Source organism: Eptatretus burgeri, chromosome 8 (assembly GCF_056783735.1).
Source record: "Eptatretus burgeri isolate ZD-2024b chromosome 8, Ebu_testis_v1, whole genome shotgun sequence".
Taxonomy (NCBI): domain Eukaryota; kingdom Metazoa; phylum Chordata; class Myxini; order Myxiniformes; family Myxinidae; genus Eptatretus; species Eptatretus burgeri.
This window is the reverse complement of record NC_140968.1, coordinates 49,314,923-49,340,102: the sequence shown is the minus strand read 5'-3', so window position 1 is coordinate 49,340,102 and position 25,180 is coordinate 49,314,923. Positions and strand designations below refer to the sequence as shown.

Here is a 25,180-nt window from a genome sequence, read left to right as displayed (position 1 = left end):
ACAACCAGCCAAATGGCATGATGACAATTGAAGTCACCACATAAGGAATAGAGAGTTGGGATTGGAGGATAGAAGTTGGTCCATGTTTTTGGAGAGTGAGATGTAAATAGAGTCATCACTGTTTGGTGGATGGTACAACACACAGATAACCATGAGGTTGTGAGTGGAGGGGAAGCCATAGACAGCGGCATTCCTGGGGGTGTGGGGGAGAGAGGGCAGGGCATGGTGAGTGAGGAATAGAGTCTTTGATGAAGAGAGCAACTCCACCGCCAGGACGAGGCAGTAACCAGGGAGAGATACTCGGGACTTCACCTCAAGCTTGGTCAGAAGATGCATAAAAAACAAGGTTTCATTGTAAAAAATGCCTTCATTATCAAAAAAAAAAAACGCTTGAGTGATAACTGCTACTTCTTGTTCTACAACTGTCGGCACTGTGAGGATATGTCCTAACCATTTTCCAGGTCATGAGTGCCACTCTGGATCTGCTTGCCCAGGTTCAGGTGCAAAGAAGCCAGTCATCATGAGATAATTTTTCATGAGGGAGAGGAAAAGAGAGGAGTGGAGATCAAATCTATTAACTTTCACCAACTAGATCGACCAGGCTTTTCTGAATACAAATTTTCTCTACCACACATGTTGCGTCTTTGTTCTGTGAGTTTATATGCCATCTTATTTCAACTTTTGAATCTCTCTTTAAATACATGCATACTTTACAGCCTCATTTAATCATTTTTTGCAACACAAGTTAAAAAAAAAAGCTGTTCATGCAAGCCACTTTCTGTTGCTGTTAGTTTTCATTTTAATTTGCTTGCTCATCTCTTTGTTTTACATGTTGGTTCCACAATTAGTGAACCTCTCTTTCGATTAAAATTAATTTGAACTATTTCAATGAAAAAAGTGGTTAATTGGCAGGAGAAAGAAAAACAAGCCGGTAGGCGACGAGGGATCCGCTAGGATCGAAGCGCTGGATACGATGCTTTTCATTGTGCCCGATCCACCGACGAAGATTCATTGCCAAGACGTATTGGTTCACATACAATTGTTCCTCTGCCTGGCAAGATTTTTCCTATTGCATATTTTGCCAACTGGCACTCTCATAAAAATGACGATAAATAGACACCCTATTTTTGAAGGACTACCATTTGAAAAATAAAACCTAAATCAAAAATCGGCTCGAGTAAAATTAGGGACGAATTAAGGAAAAAATAAACGTTACTTTTTTTTTGTTAACGTTAAATAAATATTTTTTTTGACATTACCTCAGATGACTGCAAATAGAGTGGACGTCAGAACAACACGAAACGTAACGTGAAGAGAGAGAGAGGAAGAGAGGAAGAGAGGAAGAGAGGAAGAGAGGAAGAGAGGAAGAGAGGAAGAGAGGAAGAGAGGAAGAGAGGAAGAGAGGAAGAGAGGAAGAGAGGAAGAGAGGAAGAGAGGAAGAGAGGAAGAGAGGAAGAGAGGAAGAGAGGAAGAGAGGAAGAGAGGAAGAGAGGAAGAGAGGAAGAGAGGAAGAGAGGAAGAGAGGAAGAGAGGAAGAGAGGAAGAGAGGAAGAGAGGAAGAGAGGAAGAGAGGAAGAGAGGAAGAGAGGAAGAGAGGAAGAGAGGAAGAGAGGAAGAGAGGAAGAGAGGAAGAGAGGAAGAGAGGAAGAGAGGAAGAGAGGAAGAGAGGAAGAGAGGAAGAGAGGAAGAGAGGAAGAGAGGAAGAGAGGAAGAGAGGAAGAGAGGAAGAGAGGAAGAGAGGAAGAGAGGAAGAGAGGAAGAGAGGAAGAGAGGAAGAGAGGAAGAGAGGAAGAGAGAAGAGAGAAGAGAGAGAGAGAGAGAGAGAGAGAGAGAGAGAGAGAGAGAGGGGGAGAGAGAGAGAGAGAGAGAGAGAGAGAGAGAGAGAGAGAGAGAGAGAGAGAGAAAGAGAGAAAGAGAGAAAGAGAGAAAGAGAGAAAGAAAGAGAGAAAGAGAGAAAGAGAGAAAGAGAGAAAGAGAGAAAGAGAGAAAGAGAGAGAGAAAGAGAGAAAGAGAGAAAGAGAGAAAGAGAAAGAGAGAAAGAGAGAAAGAGAGAAAGAGAGAAAGAGAGAAAGAGAAAGAGAGAAAGAGAGAAAGAGAGAAAGAGAGAGAGAAAGAGAGAGAGAAAGAGAGAGAGAAAGAGCAAAATAACCATAAACAGAAAAACAGATGTTCAGAGAAATACGAACCAGACCGTGGGTAGCGTGAGAAGACTTCCTGGTCGGTTGTTTTTGATGAACCTGGCAATGTAGCGGATGATAACATAACGGGGGGTGTATAATTTATTTTTAAAAAATGTTTTTCAAATTCCACATAACTTGATTTATACCATATTATTAGAAATCCAAAGACAGAAATGCCAGTGATTCCATTTATTTTGGATCCTTTTCACTTTGGTCAATAACGTTTGGATCGAGGAGAGATCAAAGGTGGAACAACGGTGTAGTTCCTTACAAACACTGTATACACACATTAAATGAGGTAAATAGACACGCTATTTTTGAAGGACTACCATTTGAAAAAAAATCCTAAATCAAAAATCGGCTTGAGTAAAATTTTCTAAATATCTCGAAGTGTTTAATTCCGAAGTCTCATTTCTCCACATTCAAAACTGTAGGACAAGTATTGAAAAGAGTGAACGTGCAGTTTTTCAGCCACTGCATAGCAACGGGTGGTTGCTTAGCAACGAAACTCAAACACGCACATTCCCAGCTAATATGGCACCTGTTCGCCAAGTTTCATCGAAATCGGTTTGCGGGTTTGTGCCGTGGAGCCTCGCGTTGCGCGCGCACGCACGCACGCACGCACGCACGCACGCACGCACGCACGCACGCACGCACGCACGCACGCACGCACGCACGCACGCACGCACGCACGCACACACACACACACACACACACACACACACACACACACACACACACACACACACACACACACACACACACACACACACACAAAACCCGACAATAAGGGATATCTCGCGAATCCAATAACTTTCCACTGGGGAATAGTAAAAGTCAAGCGATCACTCACTGACACTTTGTTGGGTAGAGAAGCTGCGATGACTCGTAGTTTCCTCTGAGACACTGTCTGCAATGTCACTGTTGCTGGAATCACCATCAGAAGCCTGCAAGCAAATCACAGACAAAACTAGAATGGTGCTCTCATACCTCCACCAGGCTCATTAGTTTACATTTTGTATCCCACTGATCGGCTGGATCTGCATTCAGACCTGAACCAAAATCGAATCGGCTTGTTCTTGTCACCTACCCCACTCGTCCACCAAGTTTTGTCAAAACCCGTCCATAAACTTTTGAGATATCATGCCATATATTGATTTGTGCCCGAGCTCTCAATCGTGAAGAATCATTTAAATAATTCTGAGATCCAGATCCGGAACTAGATTCTCACCAAACTTTAATCAATTTGCCCTTGTCACCTCCCCAACCTGTCCACCAAATTTCGTCTGAATCCATCAATAACCTTTTGAGATTGCTTGTCTGTGAGCAGGCAGACTGATGGATAGACAGACAAACAGGGGTGAAAACCTAACCTCTGTCCACCTTCGATGGCAGAGGTAAGAACTAATACTGCGATGGAAAGTTTTCATCTGGAATTTGTGAGAATCCCTGGAGTTTGGCTGTATAAAGCCTTCAAGTCTGCAATGGCTTTGGCACCTTTGAATAATATAAATATAAGCCTTCTGATCGGATGGAAGTCGATCCATTGCAGTGGAAACACCAACCAAACTATAATAATATGTTAATCTTCTTCTGTATAAATAATACACTTCTTATTTTTGGTTGTCTTTCTGTTTAACGATTTTTTCTTAAACTACTACCAGTTGTATATTTGTTTTCCATTATGAATGATGAATAATTTAGTTTATTTCTCCCTATTTTTACTGAAGAATCGTAAGATGACGGAATCTCACAAAATTATGACTTAAACGTTTTTTATTTACTTTTACCATTGTTCTTAACGAATGGGAACAGGAACTTTGTTATGAACGGGAAGAAATGGGGAGTGGAGTACAGAGAGTTGAGGGAGTGAGATGGGCCAGAGAATTGTGAGAGGGAGGTTGAGGCATTAGGGTTGGGAGGGGGGGTTGCGACTTTAAGAAGAAAGAAGGAGGGGAAGAGAGAAAGTTGGGGTGGGGGTGGTGCGGACATAGACGGGGAACAGAGTTGGGAGGGGGCTTGAGGCTATGGTGGTGTTTGAGGACTTGAAGAAGAAGGGGGAGGGGAGGACAGATAGTTATGTGTGTTGAGGCTTTGGGGGTGAGGGAGGTTTATGACTTGGGGTGGAGGAATTAACAACTTGGGGTGGGGGGTTGAAGACTTGTCATGGGGAGGGCATTTAAAGACATGGTGGGAAGGGTCTTGAAGAATTGAAATTGGGAGAGGGACTTGTAGTGCAGCAGATTACTGAAATAATCTTTCACTTGGTGGTACAAGTACCAAATTTGGTATACATGTGCTCCAGGACCTATTCTCTCAGAAAAGTACGTTACCCACGTTGAAAAACAAAATGGCCGCCATTTTTCAAGATGGCCGCCATTTGAAGTGGTTTGAATCTGTGTTTGAGCTAAATTTTGATGGAATAATGCTATTTTAACGTTCTATGTATCGAAAAATATGTTTTTGAGTTAGAAAAATCCATTTATGCACATACAAAATCGTAATTATTGAAAACTAAGATGATATGGCTGGAATTAAATGACGACAGGCTCTTTTAGCGCTACATTTTGCAAAAAGAAAAAAATGAAGAATAATATAGCATATACAGCAGGAAATTATTATCTTTTGATTCACGTGGTGGATTAGTCAATCATTTAGTCCTCACATTTGCATGCACACAACTGTGTACACTTGAGACTGAAGCGATAACATTTACATCGCCCTCGGCATTCCGTCTTGCAGCCACATTTTCTTAACTGCTGACAACTCTGGGCAATGGGTGGAAGGGTCATCCAAAAGACTTGCCAGACCTCACCATCTTTCTGCCACCCCCAGTTAGCAGGGCTTTCAGTTTGCATTTCGCACACTGTTGCCTGGCCCCATATGCAGCCTGCTTGGTAGGCAGACCGTTTGACATGCTGTATGAGAGCTGCGCTTGTCGGTGGAATGGAATCATAAGACCTTTGCTTCTGAGCGAACAAGTCCAGTCTTGCCTCATCAACTTTGTCCATAGTGCTGTTCTTGTCATACATGGCGATGACAAACTTCTCAAGGACATTGTAGTCTGCATTTTCCACGACTGGTGGGTACCGACTTAACTTCTTGAAGACGGGAGTCACTTGAGGGTAAACCTCCCATGCCTGCCATGCAGTTTTTTTGCCTTTTCCGTGAAAAGCTGACAGAATATCACAGCCAGTGAAGGCGTGAAAGAACAGCATGCCACTGGATTTGTCTGGGCCAAGATTCGCCACCATGTCATGAATTGGCAACCACTTGATGAACTGACCCTGGCCAAATTCAACCCACAGCATTTCCATGCCTGAGTCTTGGAGGGTAGCAAAAACACTGACTGCAACAACGAGAACATCTGTGTCACATGCTTTAATCAACACAGACGTCATCTGTTGCTTGGCTGCATGAAGAGCATGAGTGAAAATTCTGGAGTCGGCTTCCTCGTGGTTGCATGGACTTAAGCCATCAAGACTGATGGATCTTTTGGAAAGAGCCTGATCTCCTTTGGTCACAACAACGACATTGTCAGGACACATGGTCACTATCTTATCAGCAAGGAACCCAAAGAGCTCTGTCTTGTTGTCTCTCGGGAAACTTTTCCAGTTAGGTGGCAGCTTGGTTTCTCCACCACTCGGCGTCGATCCCCTTTGCCTCTCTTTGATCTTGTTTCAGCCTTCAGGCTGGAAGTCCAATAAACATCAAAAACGGTCTGTCCTCACGAAATTCGATGAGTACATCTGAATCTTTGGAACCACATCTAGGACAGCATATTCCTCAAAGGTCTTTGATGTCTTTGGCGGCAATGAATACACAAGAGAGGACCCATCAATGATAACAGCATCACATCCTGGTCTAGTGTCGGGAGTAACTGTAGCTTCCAGAATTTTTGCAAGTTGCGACTTCTGACCAGTGTGGAGTTTCCCACTGTCACTCAGCGCCACAGGGAAAGACTGGTTTTCATGTTGGAAAAACTCAAGCAGGTCACACTCTCGTGCTTGGCAGTATATAAAGAGTTGCGAGAACAGACGGCAATCATCTTTGAGTACCTGCTGCTTCATGTAGCCAGAAGTTGCAGCTGCCTCTTGGCTAAAGAAGTCTGCTTTGTTCTTTTTGATGGGCTTATAGAAGGAAGCTCCGTCACCCAGACCATTGAAAAATTCTCGGAAGACAACTTTACCTTTCTCAAGGTGAGTCCTTACAAGTTCAGCAGTACTGGGATGCACGATGGTTTTTGAGTCCAATGTGAGCAGGTCTTTTGATTCTTCCTGAAAAGGATTGCCCAGATCCTTCATTTCACCAAACAATTTCTGGACCTTGTCAGAGAAGGATTTCTGAGATAGGCTGGTTTGCTCATGGTGAGTGATATCTTCATTTGCCACATTGGCCAGTGACACCAACTCATACTGTGATATTAGCACGCTAACTTCTGGTCCAGACACCATCCACCTACTCAATGCAGCTGGATCCTCAGTAAGCCCAATGGCACCACCATCACCATCAACTCCGTCCATCCAGATCAACTGAAACTGAAAGATTGTGGGATACTGACTTAATCTGCCCCACTATGAAGACTTTGGATTGGGTGGTGCTTGAGGACTTGGAATTGGGAGAGGGGGGTTGAAGACGGGATTGGGAGGGGGGTGAGGACTTGAGGTTGGGTTGGAGGGGGGGTGACGACTTGGGCTGGGGGAGGTTGAAGACTTGTAGTGAGGAGTGCATTTGAAGACAGGGTGGGAAGGGTTTTGAAGAATTGAAATTGGGAGAGAGGCTTGAAGACTTGGGATTGGGTGGTGGGGAGGGAGGGGTTGAGTACTTGGGGTTGGGACTTGAGGTTGTGAGTGGGAGGTGAGAACGTGGGCTTGGTTGTGAAGTGGTTGACGACTTGAAGTCACATTTTACATTATGCGGCATTTCCGCGGGTCCCTGCTAGTGAGCATTTAAGTTGGTAGAACTGGTGCTAACACAACCATTGGAGTCATTTTAAAGAATAAGCTGAATTTAAAAACAAAAAAAAAAATCATAAATCAAGGAAAATAGCTTCGCAATCGTATGAACGTGGAGCTGGTGAAATTTATAGGCCATGAATATTCTAAGCAAGATTATCATTTCTGAATTGTATGCTCTAAGGGAGATTTGTATAAGAATATGTGGTGAACCGATATATTGTGTGAGCAATTTTTATCGTATTGCATAATTTTATTTAACTTTTAGAAAATGAGCAATTTTTTTAAAATGCTAATTCTCAGAAGGGTGCAAAATTGCACTTTGGATAAAATCGTTCAATGTAAAAATGAATTACAAATGATATTGCTTAAAGCCAGAAGTAGGGCAACTGAATGATGTTGCCGCAGTTAAATTAATGATGCGTTTGACATTCACATTAACAAGCTACAGTAATGATAGCAAAAGCAGAAGCAAAAATGGCTGTGTTGTCCCAACACAAGATAAGGGAAATTGATGAATATATAAAAAATAATTTACACAGAAGTGTTTCTACGATTCTTATGTGTATATGGAAATTTCATTATGAACTGTTGGATGATTGAACAACAAGCAGCTATTGTGGAGCTTTACTTTTCCAATAGAAATGCTTTTTGTCAACAGTTCTGTGTTCATGAAGCACCATCTGAACATTATTCATCGATGTGTTGGATCTGTTCACACCTGTGGAAATGAACTGACATCCGAAAGACCTCACAGCATCCGAGGTCAACAACTCATGGAAACTGTTCAGAAAGAAATTGTGTGAGGTCCCAATAAATCAGTGCCTCATCTGTTGCAAAAGTCATGCATACTGGGAGCATCACATTCTCAAGAAGGATTTACATTTCTACCCATGTGCAATTCAGCTTCTTCAAGAGCTGCCGACCAATGCAGTGTTCGGCATCGATCTCAAAGTGGAATAAAAACATCTGCAACTGGCAGAGGAGCACAGATTGTTCAGGAAACTGATGAGGACTGATGAGGCACATTTTCCTCCGAGTGGATTTGTGACCAAAACGGTTGAATATGCGCAATAAAGAATCTTCATGGAGTTATAACATTGAGTGGGTCATTTTATGGTGTGGAAACATGTCCACAGCCATTGTTATACCTTACTTTATCGAGGACGATAGTGGTAACGCCATCATTGCTACTGCTGAAAGTTATCAGAATCTGCTCCAAACATTTTTGGAGCTGAAGCCACAAGACGTGCCTGTAGACATGAGGTTTCAACATGATTGAGCCATATGTCACACAACAAGAGAAACCTTGGCTTACCTATGCAACCTCTTTCTTGGGCAAATTTGAATTGACAGTTTCCTTCTCCTCGATGAGCTGCCTATCAAGGCTAATGAGCTCCATCTGCCCGAAGCAACTGGTTTTAAGATGTCAACGATTCCTCCTTCACCTCTACACCCGTTAGTGAGAACAACCCCACCATGAGAAGGCCAGTGCGAGGATAGACTGTCGTAGGCTTTTTGAGATGCTGAGCAATTGAAGTATTTTACAGACCTTAAGAGGAGCTTATCCTCAATGTCACTCTGCGGCATCAGTCCATGGGGGTCCATTTCCACATACACTAGAAAATAGAATTTGCCTGAAAGTGGGGATAAGTTTGCCTCTGCCCACATTCGATGTTAACCCACTGTTACATGTGATCTCACTTGAAGGTCACAAAAAAAACATAAATGTCACAGTAGAGGGAGTGAGAGCGAAAATAGAGATAAGTAGAAGAGAGCATGCCAGATGCTTCTTACTCGCAAAATGATTTCCAAAGTGCACATGACCTTAGACCCTTGACCTCTTGAACACAAAATCTAATGTCATTATCTGTGTATTGCAGTAAATACTTGTCAAGTTTGATTGAAATATATTCAGTGGTTCACAAGTTATCATGGCAAAAAGCTTTTCAATTAAAGAGCACATGACTTTAGACCTTTGACCTTTTGAACCCAAAATCGAATCAGTTCATCTTTTTTTTCACAAAATAAGATTAAATTATATTTTATCTCATGAGAAATCTATTCAATTTAATAAGAAATCACATATCTGCAAAGGAAAGAGAAGGGGCTGTAATTAGCTGATATGATTACATGAGAACCATAAAACAAGAAAGCAACGTAAGGCATCAAATATAAACATCGTTTGTGCTAATTATGAAATGGAAGACCAAGAAGGAACCCGAATAAGTAATGAGCAAAGATAGTCATCAGGAGGAACCTGGATAGGATCCACAACCCTCAAACCCATCCAGGCACAGCCAAGTGAGCCTTACAGAAAAAAAATTCTGCAAGAATTCACTTCTCCTTAGAGAGTTAGATAATGAAATGAGAATATGGAGATGAAAGAGAAGAAAAAGCAAGAATTAGAATGAATAAAGAGGGTTATAATAAATAAATAAATAAATAAACAAAAATTCGAAGAAATTTGAAGGGAACAAAGAACAAAGATATCGGGAAGAAGCCGGACAGATAGATTTCAGTAGTTACTCCCCAGGCTCAAACGCAGCAACATGTACAAGCTACCAGAGGTCTGTCAGTGGGGAAGCAAAGTCCACACAGCATCGGGATATAGTACAAACATAATGAAACAGAAGACCAAGAAGGAACCCGAAGAAGTAAAGAGCAAAGATGGAGTCATCAGGAGGAATCTGGATAGGATTCGAGTTTCAGCCTCGACTCTACAATCCTCAAACCCATCCAGGCACAGCCAAGTGAGCCTTACAGAAAAAATTCTGCAAGAATTCACTTTTCCTTCGAGAGATAGATAATGAAAGAGAGAATATAGAGATGAACTAGCAAAGTACCCGCCCGTGGGCGGGTACAGTTATCTGTTGAATGGCGTTGATCCCGTCTCGATCGGATGAAATTGATGTTATCCGGTGACCTTGACCCCGTGACATTTGACCTTGACTTTGATCCCCTTATGTCCATTCCCAAGGATCACATATGCCAAGTTTCATCTCATTCTAGCCAACGGTTTGGCCGTCTATAAAGGACAAACAAACATGAAAAATTGACGTTTTAGTCAATTTATGACGTCATAACTCGAAAACCGGAAGTCGGAAGTGAATGTTGTCAATCAACTGTCATTTAATTTTGATTATCTGGCGAATGGCGTTGGTCCCATCTCGATCGGATGAAATTGAGAAATTGAAGTTACCCGGTGACCCTGACCCCTTGACCTTGACCCCCCCCCCCCCCCCCATGTTCGTTCTCATGTCCCAAGGATCACTCATGCCAAGTTTCATCTCATTCCATCCAACGGTTCGGCCACCTATAAAGAACGAACAAACACACACACAAACACACAAACAAACAAACACACACAAACATACTCTATCTTTTTAGTATAGTAGAAGAGAAGAAAAAGCAAGAATTATAATGAATAAAGAGAATTAAAGATAATAAAGACAAAAAATGGAATAAAAATTAGAAAGAATAACACTGACTTCAGAGGAACTGGAAGATTGAATAACCTCCTGTGCATCATAAAACTCTCCCTCGGACAGACGCCTTTCCAAAAGCTCTCCTGGCATAGGACGCCAAGCTCCTGCCTGATCACCCTGTCAAATGTAATAAGGAAACACACAAAAAGTTAAATGACACAGTTGTTTAAAATGCTCCGACGAAGGGTTAATGCCCAAAATGTCAGCTTTTCTTTCTTCGCACAGTGGTTAAGATACTTTGATCAACATTGTGTTGATTTCATCCATTGGTGCATTGTACACATTTCACCAAATCAATTTTCATGTTTTTCCATGCCTACAAAATATAAAGGAATGAAACAAAGTAATTTCAATAGAAGCACAACAAACACCTAAATGTCATGCAGATGAACAAAAAATACAAATGCAAATTATATTTACCTCCGCCACTGAAGGTGAAGGAGGATATGTTTTCACTCCTTTCTGTCTGTTTGTTACTTACGAAATCTTGAGATTTCGGAAGTAACAATCTTTAGATTTCGTAAGTATAATGATGACTTCCAACCTCTGTTCGTTACTTACGAAATCTAAAGATTGTTAGGGTTAGGTTAAAGATTGTTAGGGTTAATCTAAAGATTTCGTAAGTATATTGATGCCTTCCGTTTCTGTTTGTTTGTTTGTTTGTTTGTAGGCACGATAACTCGAGAACGGAAGAAGCTACCAATGTCAAATTACACCACGTGATTCAGGAGGGTGATGGCAAGTGCTGATTAGATTTTGGTCAAAATCGGTCAAAGGTCAAGGTCATAGTGAGGTCAAACATAATTCCGTAAATTCATGTGGAGAAATGGAGTATTTTTGCTTCGCTCGACATTACGAGTTCGTTTTAACTTCGATTTTAATTTTGTCTTCGGTTTTTGCGATCGCTGAGGACGCTTAAAACTCGGTTGTCGAAATTCTGGTAAAAATCGGATGTTTTGGAGACATTTTAAGATTGTATAAAAATATTTCACTCGACGAGTCACGGGTCGTCCCATGATGCAGTGCGCTCGAGCAGACGCGTCGTTGAGTGACGTTAAGGTTTTGCGTGGAGAAATGGAGATTTTTTGCTTCGCTCGACGTTACGAGTTCGTTTTAACTTCGATTTTAATTTTGTCTTCGGTTTTTGCGATCGCTTAGGACGCTTAAAACTCGGTTGTCGAAGTTCTGGAACAGCGATGAATAACTGATATATATATATATATATATATATATATATATATATATATATATATATATATATATATATATATATATATATATATATATATAAAATAATTAGTCTTTTATCAGATTCTTCTGAAAAGTAATACACCTATTATCTGGCATATCCTGCTGGTACTGAATCACTTTAAAAAAAAAAAAATGGAATTTTTATGAGAAATCTAGTTTTTGTCTGGACTCATTATCTGCAAACCACAGTGTAAAATTGTAGACCACAATGAATTCAGAAGTCAAGCTCCCCTTGGGCTTCTGACTGATTCATGCTTTTATTAGACAAGGTCAGAGGTCAAGTTGACGATTTCGTAAGTACCAGTCGATGACTGCTTGTTTGTTTGTAGGCACGATAACTCGAGAACAGAAGAAGCTACCAATGTCAAATTACACCACGTGATTCAGGAGGGTGATGGCTAGTGCTGATTAGATTTTGGTCAAAATCGGTCAAAGGTCAAGGTCACAGTGAGGTCAAACATAATTCTGTAAATTAATGTGGAGAAATGGAGTATTTTTGCTTCGCTTGACGTTACGAGTTCGTTTTAACTTCGATTTTAATTTTGTCTTCGGTTTTTTGCGATCGCTTAGGACGCTTAAAACTCGGTTGTCGAAATTCTGGGAAAAAAAATCGGATGTTTTGGAGACGTTTTAAGATTGTATAAAAAAATATTTCACTCGACGAGTCACGGGTCATCCCATGATGCAGTGCGCTCGAGCAGACGCGTCGTTGAGTTACGTTAAGGTATAATTGCGTGGAGAAATGGAGATTTTTGCTTCGGTCGACGTTACGATTTTTGATGGTTTGATACAGAATCATCGTAGAAACTTCTGGTTTGCGTCTCTACCTTCTCTAGAGACAGCTTTTATGAGACAAGGTCAGAGGTCAAGTTGACTATTTCATAAGTACCAGTCTATGACTGCTTGTTTGTATGTGTTTGTTTGTAGGTATGATAACTCGAGAACGGAAGAAGCTACCAATGTCAAATTACACCACGTGATTCAGGAGGGTGATGGCTAGAGCTGATTAGATTTTGGTCAAAATCGGTCAAAGGTCAAGGTCACAATGAGGTGAAACATAATTCCTTAAATTCATGTGGAGAAATGGAGTATTTTTGCTTCGCTCGACGTTACGAGTTCGTTTTAACTTCGATTTTAATTTTGTCTTCGGTTTTTGCGATCACTTAGGACGCTTAAAACTCGGTTGTCGAAATTCTGGTAAAAATAATCGGATGTTTTGGAGACGTTTTAAGATTGTATAAAAAAAACATTTCACTCGCCGCGTCACGGCTCATCACGTGGTGCAGCGCGCTCGAGCAGAGGCGTCGTTGATCACATAATGGTTTTCCGTGTGCGCGCTGATGGTGTTTTCGATAAAGATGGTGTTTAAAAGTCATTTTTTATCCCAATAAAGGTTATCGTCGCATGCCTGACTCGCTAAGCCGTCGGATTATGTAAAGATTGTTGGTGGATGGCCGAATATTACGGTTTTGTGACTTTGATAAAATAATATTAAATAATTGCGTGAAGAAATGGAGATTTTTGCTTCGGTTGACGTTACGATTTTTGATGGTTTGGTACAGAATCATCATAGAAACTTCTGGTTTGCGTCGCTCCCTTCTCTCGAGACAGCCTTTATTGGACAAGGTCAGAGGTCAAGTTGACGATTTCGGAAGTACCAGTCTATGACTGCTTGATTGTCTGTTTGTTTGTGTGCAGGATATCTCAAAAATTTGTGGACGGATCAGGATGAAATTTTGTCGACAGGTTCGGTGTGTGACAAGGAAAAACTGATTAGATTTTGGTGAAGATCTGGATCCGGATCCGATTACTAGAATTTTTAAAGAGATTTCTTCACCAATGAGAGATCGGGCGAAAAATGATATATACCACGATATCTCAAAAAGTTGTGGACGGATTCAGTCAAAACTTGGTGGACCGGTTGGGTGTGTGGCAAGGAAGAAGTGATTATATTTTGGTGAAGATCCAGCTCTGGTAAATTTTTTTTAAGTGATTCTTCACCATTGAGAGATTGGGCTCAAAAACGGTATACAGGACGATATTTCAAAAATGTATTGGGCCAGATATGTTCTCGTGGATCAGGCATTACGGGGCGGAGGTATGCGCTCAACTGAGTGCCCTTCTAGTAATAATTGTTCTACATCTGTTTCACCATGGTTTTGTCATTTTGATGACAGCTTATTCATGGTGTGATAAATATTATTCATGAGGATCATTATCATTAGGAAACCAGTTCAACATTACTTACCAACTCTGTGGCCAGGGAAGGGATGACACTATGTGGAAGATCACCAACAATGCTCGACTCGACATGGATTTTATGCAGTCGAGTTCGCATTTCTGTGTTCTGAGATATGGCCTAGTGAAGAACCTTTATTTTAGTACTTTACACACAGACAGAACACTGGAATGATTGTCATGTTTTTAAAAAGGTGCATATTGCAAGGTGACCCTGACACATGCAACCTGACAAATTTCTGTATGCATAAACCTCAGCTTATTGTTGGGGATTTGTGTTGGGGCTAAACAACAAAATTACCTGCAATTCAAAACATAACAAACCATAACACTATAAAAGCCATGACATGTTCACGTTGAGCATTTAATCAAAGCTCAGAATTACTTGTCAAGTTATTCACAATTCATCATGATTCAGGACATAAAGATTTTAAATATAAGCAGGTCATTCAAAGTTGGCATACTTTATAGCTTATATTATAGAAAATGATAAGATACAAGGAGAATGATTATACTCCACATATTTCTCAATTAATTTCCCTGTTGATCGAATACACTTAGACCATCAATGTTGGAGCACCTTTATGTCACCTGGGGAGAAATGTTTGGGAAGGTTGCATTGCCATTTCAGGAAACAGGATTTGAGGTCTTTATCTTTCCTAAACTCGATGCTACGCAGATGCTTTGTAAATTATATAAAGAGGTTTAAAAAAAAAAATCACAAGGTGAAAAGTGTAAACTGCATAGAGGATGACTTAGAACTTCCCAACCAATCTCCATTGTAGTAGTAGTGTGGGATAACTTTTGGCATGTGACGGCGAGCATGAACGTGCAGTCAAGTCATGCACTGAGATATCATACCTGGCTGTCATATGCATATTGTGTCAAGTCTCATGAGATATATACCAATCCCCTTCACAAATTTATCCCCCCCCCCACACCGGGAATGTTCAAGTAGATCTATTGAAATGACTAAACAAGTTCTCTTTTGGAATCTAATATGAGGTCGTTTGGCACCAACTTTATATAATCCTGATTGAATGTTATATGACAATGAATGAGCTTTTCTGTGCATGCAACATCGAGATCAAATTATTCTGTAATTTCACTTTTAGTAATCAGCTGCTTCTCCAAAATTATCAGATCAACATGTTTAATGTTTTTGTCCAAGTGATGGCAGTTGGTTGGATATGAGAATGCTCAAGATCACCCAGTAATTGACAGCCATTTTTGAACTCACTGTACCATTTGAATTGTAGAAATGTTAATAAAATATCCCATGTAAAAATACACTAAGAATGCAAAAACGATGTTGCATAAAACCAGTCTGACTTAAAAAAAACATTTAAGGTCTTTTAATTACTCTGGCAAATTACATAAAACAAATCTAACATATTGGACAATTAAGAAAAGGACAGTTTCATTGGATGATCAAATATTACGAGTCATCACAGTTTCAATTCCCCTTCAGCTTGCTCCCAATGCTCTCCATTTGTTACTTTCTGATGGTATTTATGCTACCTCAGCTCAAATTTTCTGCAGTCTGTACATGAAGATTATTATTATTATTATTATTATTCTTATGATATTTCAGTGCAATATAAGGGCTGACAGGATGGCATAGAAATACGCACACTCGCGTCGAAGCTGTCTCGCCTGGGTTTGAGTGGTGACCCAGCTATAAACTCTCATCCCGGTATTTCACAGGCAGGGTGATTTATCAATGTGTGTGCCATCTCTCGGATGGACATTAAACGGATGTCCCATCTGCTGGCGTTACAGATCTCATGGTGTCCTTCGCGCAGAGTAGGCGAGCTATCGCTGACACTATGGCCAAATTACAAATTCCTGCCATAACCAGAAGAGGGCATTGAATCAGCGGCATGGCTGCTACCCCCGCAGCCTTATGTTGCATATGAACGACGACGACAGCAATAGAAGTCTGCTTATGTATTGATATGGCCATGGTCGTTTGGGAAGCAAACCTGTGCAAGTGTCTTGTGGAGGAAGAGAAGTTGTGCAGTGTTGCTGGTGGCCAGTTCTGGTTGAAGCACAAGTTGTTTGCAACTCATCCTCTCATTAGACAGTAGTGCATGAGCAGCTTGAAGGCCAGCATGCACTATGCACACACAATGTTCATACAGTAGGCATTGATGACTGGCATTGCAAAGAATAAAACTGCTGTCATTTTCTTGCAAAAAATTATTTTGGCTTTCTGAATGAGTTAAGGTTGACCCTTACCGCATTATTATTATGGCTATATTGAGCGCACTGGAATTTTGAATAATATAATTATGCATAAAAGTTTACTGCTTACAAAATAAATATCTGTCAATCATACATGCGTTTAACCAACGTTGCCAAATAACCGTCAACTTTACCCCCATATTGCCAACTTTGGACCGACGTTCGCAAAGCAACATCGTTTTTACACCATATTGTCAATGTTGGACCGACATTAGCAAATTGACGACGCATTTATAGCATATTGCCCACATTGGACTGGCGTTGGCAAATCAATGTTGGCTTACATTAACAGTACATTACAAATGTCAGAACGACGTTGGAAATCAATTTGCAACCATTCCGACCTATTGCCAACGGTAGCCCACCGACATTGGGCCATCTGGGACAACTTTGAGTCCAAAGAAAAATGTTTTTTTTTTAACTACAGTAGCTGCTATTTATATTTTAAAAAGCACACAAATATGGATTTTGCATGATTTGGTCACTGCAACTTGCGCAAGTCTGAAGATTAAACCTGGATCATAACTTTAATAGCAACAGCATAAAGCCAACGAACGGCATAATTTTTTTCGGGCCTGAATGAACTCTTAAACAGTCGTTTGGGCAATCATAAAACGCTATTATTTACAGGCAAATGTCTAAAGGTGAATTATCAATAATTATTGTCATGAATAGTTAGTCCACACAGATGACTTCATAAGTAGAGGATTCATATGCATCAAATACACAGGTTGACTTTCTGTGATGGAGACAGGAAACTACAAGCAAATTATGTGAAGTATCCTGATGTATTATTTGCATACGGATAAGTTTTTTTTGTGGCACTGGTGTTATAGATTTTAGTGAGCACCGTTTTACATGAATAACACTGAATGTTTGTTTGCCATCATTATGTCAATGCTGTCTCAGCAGACTCGTTTTCTAATCAAACCACTCCAATGAACCTGCAGCGGCATCATTTTGCCTTTTGTTTTATATTATGTGAACATGCTTTAAGCTTTGGTTTTGGTGGTTACCGGAGGTGATACGGGTTTCCCAGCATGGATTTTTGAGGTTTTACGGTTGCTGTTTAATCATGACTGGACTCGGAATCCGAACGTCTCGGATGTCTTTTCTTCCATGCTAAAATCTATCTCTCTTCCTCGAGCTCAATGTTCTTTCTTACTGCTTCGTGCAGTGGCCACGACAAAGTATAGTTAGCTGAATTTCTGCAGCACCATTAAAAAGTCATCACTTGAGTAAAACGTTCTTACAAATATAATTTTGTAAAGTGCATGTAGTAGAAATGAACCATTACAACTTGCTATAAATAAACCAGGAAAGTTGAAAAGGTACAGAAAATGAGTTGTCCTCTACTCATGATACAAGCAAAACTATAGGTTGAGTGATGAGTCGGAAAAGTGAGATATCAAACAAACTGCATGCACACAGAGTAAGTTGGGAGTGAAGGAAGGCATTAGAATGACAAATACCTCGATGCCCAATTGCATAAATGTCTGAATGAAGACGTCCTCCATCAGCAGAGCCATCTTGAAGTTCCACGGAGATGGCAGGATTGCAGTTTGGACTATTTGTATTCATATCCATTAGCGGGTAATTCGAAGAAGAAAGTGGTAAATGAGGTTCTGACTGTCCTTGGTGGACCCCCTGTCAAGAACAGACCACACACTTGGTAAGTATTTGGATAAATACAGGAATCGTTCACTTTAAACGAGTTCACTTTATATGAAATCGGAGTGAAGCGATTTGTTTATTTAATAACAAAAATTATGGACAGATGGTGCGGTTTCGAGTTAAATGATATGTAAATGATTTGGGCAGAACAAAGCCAGCACCTCATTTCAAAATCTGCCTCGCGGGCGTCACACACCGCCTTGCATCATGGAAAATCCCATCCAAGCATCCCACAAGTGGTTCATCTTCTTAAGAGTCCCCACACCACATGAAGGATCATAAGAAGAGGCTAACACTTGAAACCAAGTTACAGGTATTTCAACAACTTCAGAGTGGAGATGGCATGACAACGGCAAACATCAAATGCACATGTGAGGGTGCCAGTGATGATAATGATGCTGTTGCAAGATTTCCACTCAAATTTAAGGCTATTGGAGAGGCTGAGGGATACAAGCCTCAACAAGTATTTCATGCTAATGAAACAGGATTGTTTTGGAAGTGTATACCAAGGAGAATATACATAAAGGACTGTCTCAGGCTTTCAAGCAGCAAAGGATAGGCTGCCATTGCTACTTTGGGGAATGCAGAAGCCAACTACATATTTAAACCGTTGCTAATTAATAATCATCAGAATTCTCGAGCATTAAAAGGCCTTCGTTAATATACTTTACCTGTTCGCTGGTAAGCCAAAAAGAAGGCATGGATAACTGCAAACTTGTTTGAGTTCTAATTTTTAAACTGTTTTTGTGCGGAGGTGGAGCATTACTGCAATGAAGCTAACCTTGCTTTTAAAGTGTTACTCATCCTTGATAATGCCCCAGTACACCCTGTGCAACTGAAGGACCGCCACTCCAATGTCAAAGTGTCGTTTCTGCCACCCAACACCACCTCCTTGATCAGGGTGTCATAGCCAGTTTTAAATTGTACGAGTATTATCGTAGACGATAACTATCCCAGGTACTGGATGCTACTGACGGACCCAATAAGCCATCAGTTCATAGATTTCTGGCCGACAACACAACATCCTCGAGGCAATAAGCAATATCAAGAGTGTGTGGGATGAAGTTACTGGCATCACCATGAATGGAGCTTGGAAGGCCGTGTGGATCAGGATGCCTACTGCCCGCAGTACACCTGCAAGCTTAGCGATGAGTGAACCTGGTAGTCCAGAGGAGCCTTCCTCTCCACTCAACGTGACTCTGTCATTGCTAGCTGATGATCCTGATGACCCGCTACCACACACAGAGTAATGCTCCACACAAAAGTGTACATAGTACATAAAGTGTACAAGCCTGTTTCATGAGTACAGCATTCATTTTTACTGTAGTAGTATGATATCGGGTCTTTGACAGGGTTTGGACCGAACCTCCCCTTGAACTATGTTAAAAGTGGTTCACTATAAACACCATTTTCAAGGAAAGCATCCCTCGTTTAAAGCGATGGAGTCCTATATACCCTAAAAGATGGCCCTGCGGGGGACTGACGGTTATTTCCCCAACATGCGGGGTGAAAATGAGGGATTGGGGTAAGGGGCTATGGTCCTCCTTCCTGAAGTGGTACGGTCTTAGGGAGCACCACTTAAGTTAATGGCATGGCCCTTATGTTTCATGAAGAGTTTAAGCTTGGTATTGGCTGAACGGTTAAGGTGCTTGGCTGAAGATCCTAGGGTTTTGAGTTCAAGTCCCTGTTGTTCGGTTGAATTAACATCAGGTAGGGTTGACTCAGCCAGTCATCCTTCTGAGGTTGGCAAAATGAGTACCAGTGTGCTGATAACAGGGGAATTGCATAAGCATCAGAGTTGCACCACCAGAAAATAATGCAGCCAAGCAGCCACAGGCTACATATGAATGAATGAATGAATAAACAAATAAAGAAATAATTTGGTCTGTATCTGGCCATCAGTTTCTGAGAAGATTTTTATATAAATTACCTGAATTTGAGGTGAAACACCCATTTTCAGACTCTTATGATGGGCAGATCCAGATAGGGAGCACAACCCCATGAGACCTCACTGTTCTGATGTATTGTACCAAATTTAGCCCATATTGATCATGTAGTTTGTGAGGAAAATATGTCTTAGTGAATATGAAGGATTTGGGGAGGGAGGCTGTCGCCCCCTTTACAGGGGAGATAAGGCCATGGGGAGCACAGTTTAAGGTTATGGCATGATCACAATGCCGTATGGTCAGTTTGGTCTGGATTCGTTTGACGGTTTCTGAGAAGAAGATTTTTGAATGAAATACAAATATTTGGAGCAAAACCCCCTTGAAGCCACTTTATCAGGGTTTTAACCCACTTTAAAACCCACTAACCCACTTTATTGCTGCACGATCTGGAACCAAGTGCCGCCTGCCACATGGACACATTGTCTTCCGCCCCACAATCACAACCAGGAAGCATCACCGAAGGTTTAAACTGTCGGGAGTTCTATGAAGATCATAAATTAAGTGATCCGACTTAGACAAATGCCAGGACATACCATAATGACAATGTCATCACTGCAGCCCTAGGAGGGCCTCTCACTCACAATGCAAATATGCCAAGGTCAAATGCTGTCACCAGGCAGATGAAAAGCAAAGCTACCGACTGGTTTTACCCTTATTTGGGGATCATCGGGGTGACACATCGCCGTTCCATCCACTTAGTGACTTTGAAGCCTTACGGCTTTCATACAGGTTAATGATACACTCCTAACTGCAATTTGTGTGGATGCCAGATTCCAGATCATGCAGCAAATGCTGAACGTTAAGCAAGTAAGCAACATGTATCATTTTTAAAGTCTTTGACAGGACCCAGATGGGGTTCAAATCACTGACCTCCCAGACTCGGAGCAGATGCTTTAACCATGACACCATCGACTCTGGTGGGAAATGACCAATCATATATCGACACAAATGTGTTTAAAATGCTGGCACGATATGATGTGAATCACATTTGCACAGGGAAAGAAAAGGATGCATCTGACAATAATGTTATTTGAGCTCAGTTGGTTGGGGGCTAAAATGTGGATATGATAACAGTCATCAACAAGTTGAAGGCTACCACTAAGGTATACAAGATACCTGTCCTTGCATCAGAAAAAAAATGTTCACTCAGGAAAATTGTAAATAGAAGAAGCTTCTATACAAGAAAAGTTTGGAGTATTATTAAAAGTTTGTTTCCGAAGCACAGCATCTGGAAGTGTCCGACTCATTATACAATTGTCATTCAAGTTAACACGCACATTGCCTCATGGAAATGAAAAGCAATCGATTTAGTATAAAAATAAAGTGGACAAACATTCAAGTGACTTGTTGCCTTCTCCTCCTCCCCCCCCCCCCAATCCCCCCGTAAGCATAAAGCATTCATCATGCAGTGATAGACAGTCAATGCTAATAGATGAAAACATATTAGCTACCCCAAAAGTGATGGATACTTCAAAGGTAAGAATGCTTCATTCACCATACAAGTCACATCTCTAATTGCTTCATCATGGATATAATTCTGACTTCTTTGAATAATGGCATCTCTGAAGTTCAATATCATTGAAAATGTAAAGAATGAGTACTATAACAATGCATGTTCTGCTACTGTAAACCTATTTGAATTTAAAAAAATTTGCAAATGCATCCTTATTCAAAAGGGTTAATTCAACCAATTTTATGTCTCTGGTGCTATACGATATACACAATTACATGGAGAGAATTGTGGTCCTCCACTCATCCTGAACCCACTGTAACTATGAAATTGTTTCTATCCCTCTCCCCTAAACCCTACCTGTGTACCGCCTCTCCCCCCCCCCCCCACTTTGAGTACAACAACCAGTTCTCAATTCATTCCACCCAGCAGTTCAGTTCTCGTAATGTTTCCACTTCTGGGAGGATGAGATTTTTTTACCGTCTAAGACCTTTCTGTGTTTTAGGCTGTTGTACCCAAAGTACAACCAAAAGTTTTCAATTAATTCTGTCCATTGGTTCAGGAATGCATTGATGTCAAACAAACATGATATTTAATTTGATAATGCCCCCAAATCATTGACGTCTACGATTTTCATGCAGACAATTGATGTATTTCATGATGACTTGTCATACCCACCCTTACTGGTACACATTTACAAAGATAATTTGTGTTTAATCTAAAAATTTGCATGTTAATAATTTTTTTTTTTTAAAGAATATTTAAATAGACCGTTCATATAAAATGACTCTTAAAGCGCCTCATTATACTTGAATAACAAGAATAGGAATTCTCACCCACCTACCTGACCTCACCTCAGATAAAATATTGACCAATTTGGAGGCAAAAACTAGAAATCTGACATTTATACCAGATAAGGATAAATCATATGGCACAAAGAGTCTAAATTATCAAGATGTAGAAATCTTTACCTGGTCATGTGTCTTCATGTCTTTGGTAGATGCTTTTGTTCTCCATTTTCTGTTCACAATCTTGTCCTTCTTGCCATTTTCAAAAGTAGCCTGGAGGGCCATGTTGGAGAGGATAGATTCTCATGCATTATGAGGCGAAAATCCTTCACACATTTAAACCAAGGGATGTGGGACAGTTATTTCACTTTTGCACTGCTCCTCTGAAGAGAAAAGACAGGAATCAACAATCAGTCTGTTTTTGACTTGGAGACTACGTTTCAAGGTAAAACAAGCCACATAGATAGTAAGATGTTGAGAAATAAAAGTCTGTGCTTTAAAAAAAAAAAAAAGTTTACATAGCCTTTTTAGCTCGCCCGTTCGAATAACAGAGAGCTATAGCGATACCCCTGGCGTGAGCGTCAGCATGAGCATGAAAATGTGAAAGTTTTTGGTGCAAGTTATTTAGAAGCTTGCCATTAATTTAATATGTGAACTAGGATGCTGATATTTGGCATGGAGGTTCCTTTGGGGTATATTATTGATGTATTGAAGTTGAAATTAAAAAATAATTTCTAATGTTTGAAATTTTTGACCTGTTTTGAACTTAACTTTTTTGTAGCACATCAACGTTAAACTTTTTGGTGCAAGTTATTTCGAAGCTTGCCATTCATTTATTATGTGTACTAGGATGCTGGTATTTGGCATGGAGGTTCCTTTGGCGTATATTATTGATGTCGTGAAGGTGAAATTAAAAAATAATTTCACATTTTTCAAATTTTTGAACTTAACTTTTTTGTAGCACATCAACGTTAAAGTTTTTGGTGCAAGTTATTTAGAAGCTTGCCATTCATTTAATGTGTACAAGGATGCTGATATTTGGCATGGAGGTTCCTTTGGGGTATATTATTGATGTAGTAAAGTTGAAATTAAAAAATAATTTCAATTTTTTTTTAATTTTTGACCTGTTTTGAACTTAACTTTTTTGGAGCACATCAACGTTAAAGTTTTTTCCTTTCTAATGTTTTTATCTACCACACTATTTTTTACTGATTTCAATATACAAATACATATATTGCTTTAAATTATTTGGATCAGACTTCACTGCAATGCTTTATAAAAAAATATTATTAGACTAGTCTTTTAAAAACGATAAATGTATAAACAGGCGAGCATTGGGTGGCTTTGACACCAACTATCTGGTATACATTTCAATTGCTCTTACTCGTCAAAGAACAAGGATATATATATAATCGATTGGACAAGAAAATGAGTGACTCCAACCTGATGTTCCTGAGAGCCCACAGGATTTGGGGCCTTTTGCAAGATGTTAAATCTTTGCAGCAGGTCTCCAAGTTCATTCAAACCATCTTCACACTCAGCTAGATCTGTGGGGTAGAATGATCGAATGAAGTTTTGAACAAAGAAAAATAAATAATTATGATCAAGTCAAAAGCTCCTTCAAATTTGAAAATTCTGTTGACAAAATTTACTTCTATACTTTATCTATTTTGGCTGTCATTCGATGACGAGTATGACGTTGGTGAGAAACATTGCATGGAAGAAGGTTATGCCACAAGAATATCTATATATAAAGGAGAGAAGTTTTCACATTGGAAAGTAGTGTATGGCAAAGAAAAAAAAATGAATAAAAGTGGGCCTGTTTTGTTCATGGCATCTCATCTTTATGCCTGGTGTTGGCTTAACGGTTAGGGTGGTGGGCTTTGGATCCTAGGGTCCTAAGTTCAAATCCCGCTTGGCTGTTGAATTAATACCAGGTGGGGTTGACTCAGCCCGTCATCCTTCTGAGGTCGGCAAAATGAGTACCAGCTTGCTGGGATGATTGAGCCATTCACGTATCCTGTGTCAGAGTGGTGACCCATCCAGGGTTGTACCCAATAGCCCAGGAGACTGCTTCGGCAGCACCAATGCTCTGTACAGAGTATGGTCCCAATGGATGGATCTCATCTTTGTCACTGCCGCGAGTGTCTCACACATGGACTCAACAGAGGTGGCTCCTTGCAAAACAGCTTCATCCCATGAGGGTGTCTCTCTGGCATTGTCCACCCAGGTGAATAAATAGAACAGGTTAAATTTATCTTTTCATTCTGTTTTATTGTATCATTTATATTACAAAAGGAGCTGCGTCTGTCTGTCTCTTTGTCATGCTATAACTTGAGAACGGATTCATGGATTTCAATGTAATCAATGACTGTGGATTCAGGGAACTACCAGGAAAGTTTGTGATGTAGAAAAAAGAAAAGAAGAAAAAAACGACGATTTGTGTATGGGTACATCGGCACATGTGGCGAAACTGCAAACGCAAACTTGTGATGCTGGTTGTCCCCACATGGCAGGCAGAATCTCCCAGGAATCCTTTTTTGTTCTTGCCCCATCGATTAGCCATTGCAGCAAAAATTTGTATTCCTGTCAGTGAAGCAATGGGTCTTATATGTTGGTATACAGAAAAAGAAGTTTACCCAGTGTCTATTACTCGTACATCAACCCATCTAACATGTTACATAGGTTATTTTTGCCTGTTGTTTGTGTTCTTTATAACGTCCTTAAAAACAGGAAGTTTCCTGTTTATAATGATTTTCAATTCTGTTTGATTGCCAGGCAGGCAGACAGAGTCAAAATATCTTCTCACTCCTTTCTGCGCATGCGTGATCAGGATGAATTCACAGCCAAAGTACTGCTAAACAGCAGACTTGTCTTCCGATTCATGTTCAAAATATAACATTCGATTTAAATAATTATTCCTTGATCATAAACTGATCAGGACGACAGATGGACGGACATGA

At 40.4% G+C, this 25,180-nt stretch overlaps 1 protein-coding gene across 2 annotated transcripts in view; it reads right to left on the bottom strand.

Moving 5' to 3' along the window:
- LOC147021705 (oxysterol-binding protein-related protein 6-like) overlaps positions 1–25,180 on the bottom strand; it is a 214,582-nt gene that overhangs the window by 108,413 nt on the left and 80,989 nt on the right. For both annotated transcript variants that reach the window (XM_085891970.1, XM_085891969.1), the window contains 7 exons: positions 23,661–23,764; positions 22,401–22,490; positions 17,832–18,006; positions 16,098–16,231; positions 14,123–14,233; positions 10,627–10,740; positions 3,034–3,127 (listed from right to left, as the gene is read on the bottom strand). In XM_085891970.1, coding sequence (XP_085748096.1) covers positions 3,034–3,127; positions 10,627–10,740; positions 14,123–14,233; positions 16,098–16,231; positions 17,832–18,006; positions 22,401–22,490; positions 23,661–23,764 — 822 coding nt within the window. The remainder of the gene's footprint in view (positions 1–3,033; positions 3,128–10,626; positions 10,741–14,122; positions 14,234–16,097; positions 16,232–17,831; positions 18,007–22,400; positions 22,491–23,660; positions 23,765–25,180) is intronic.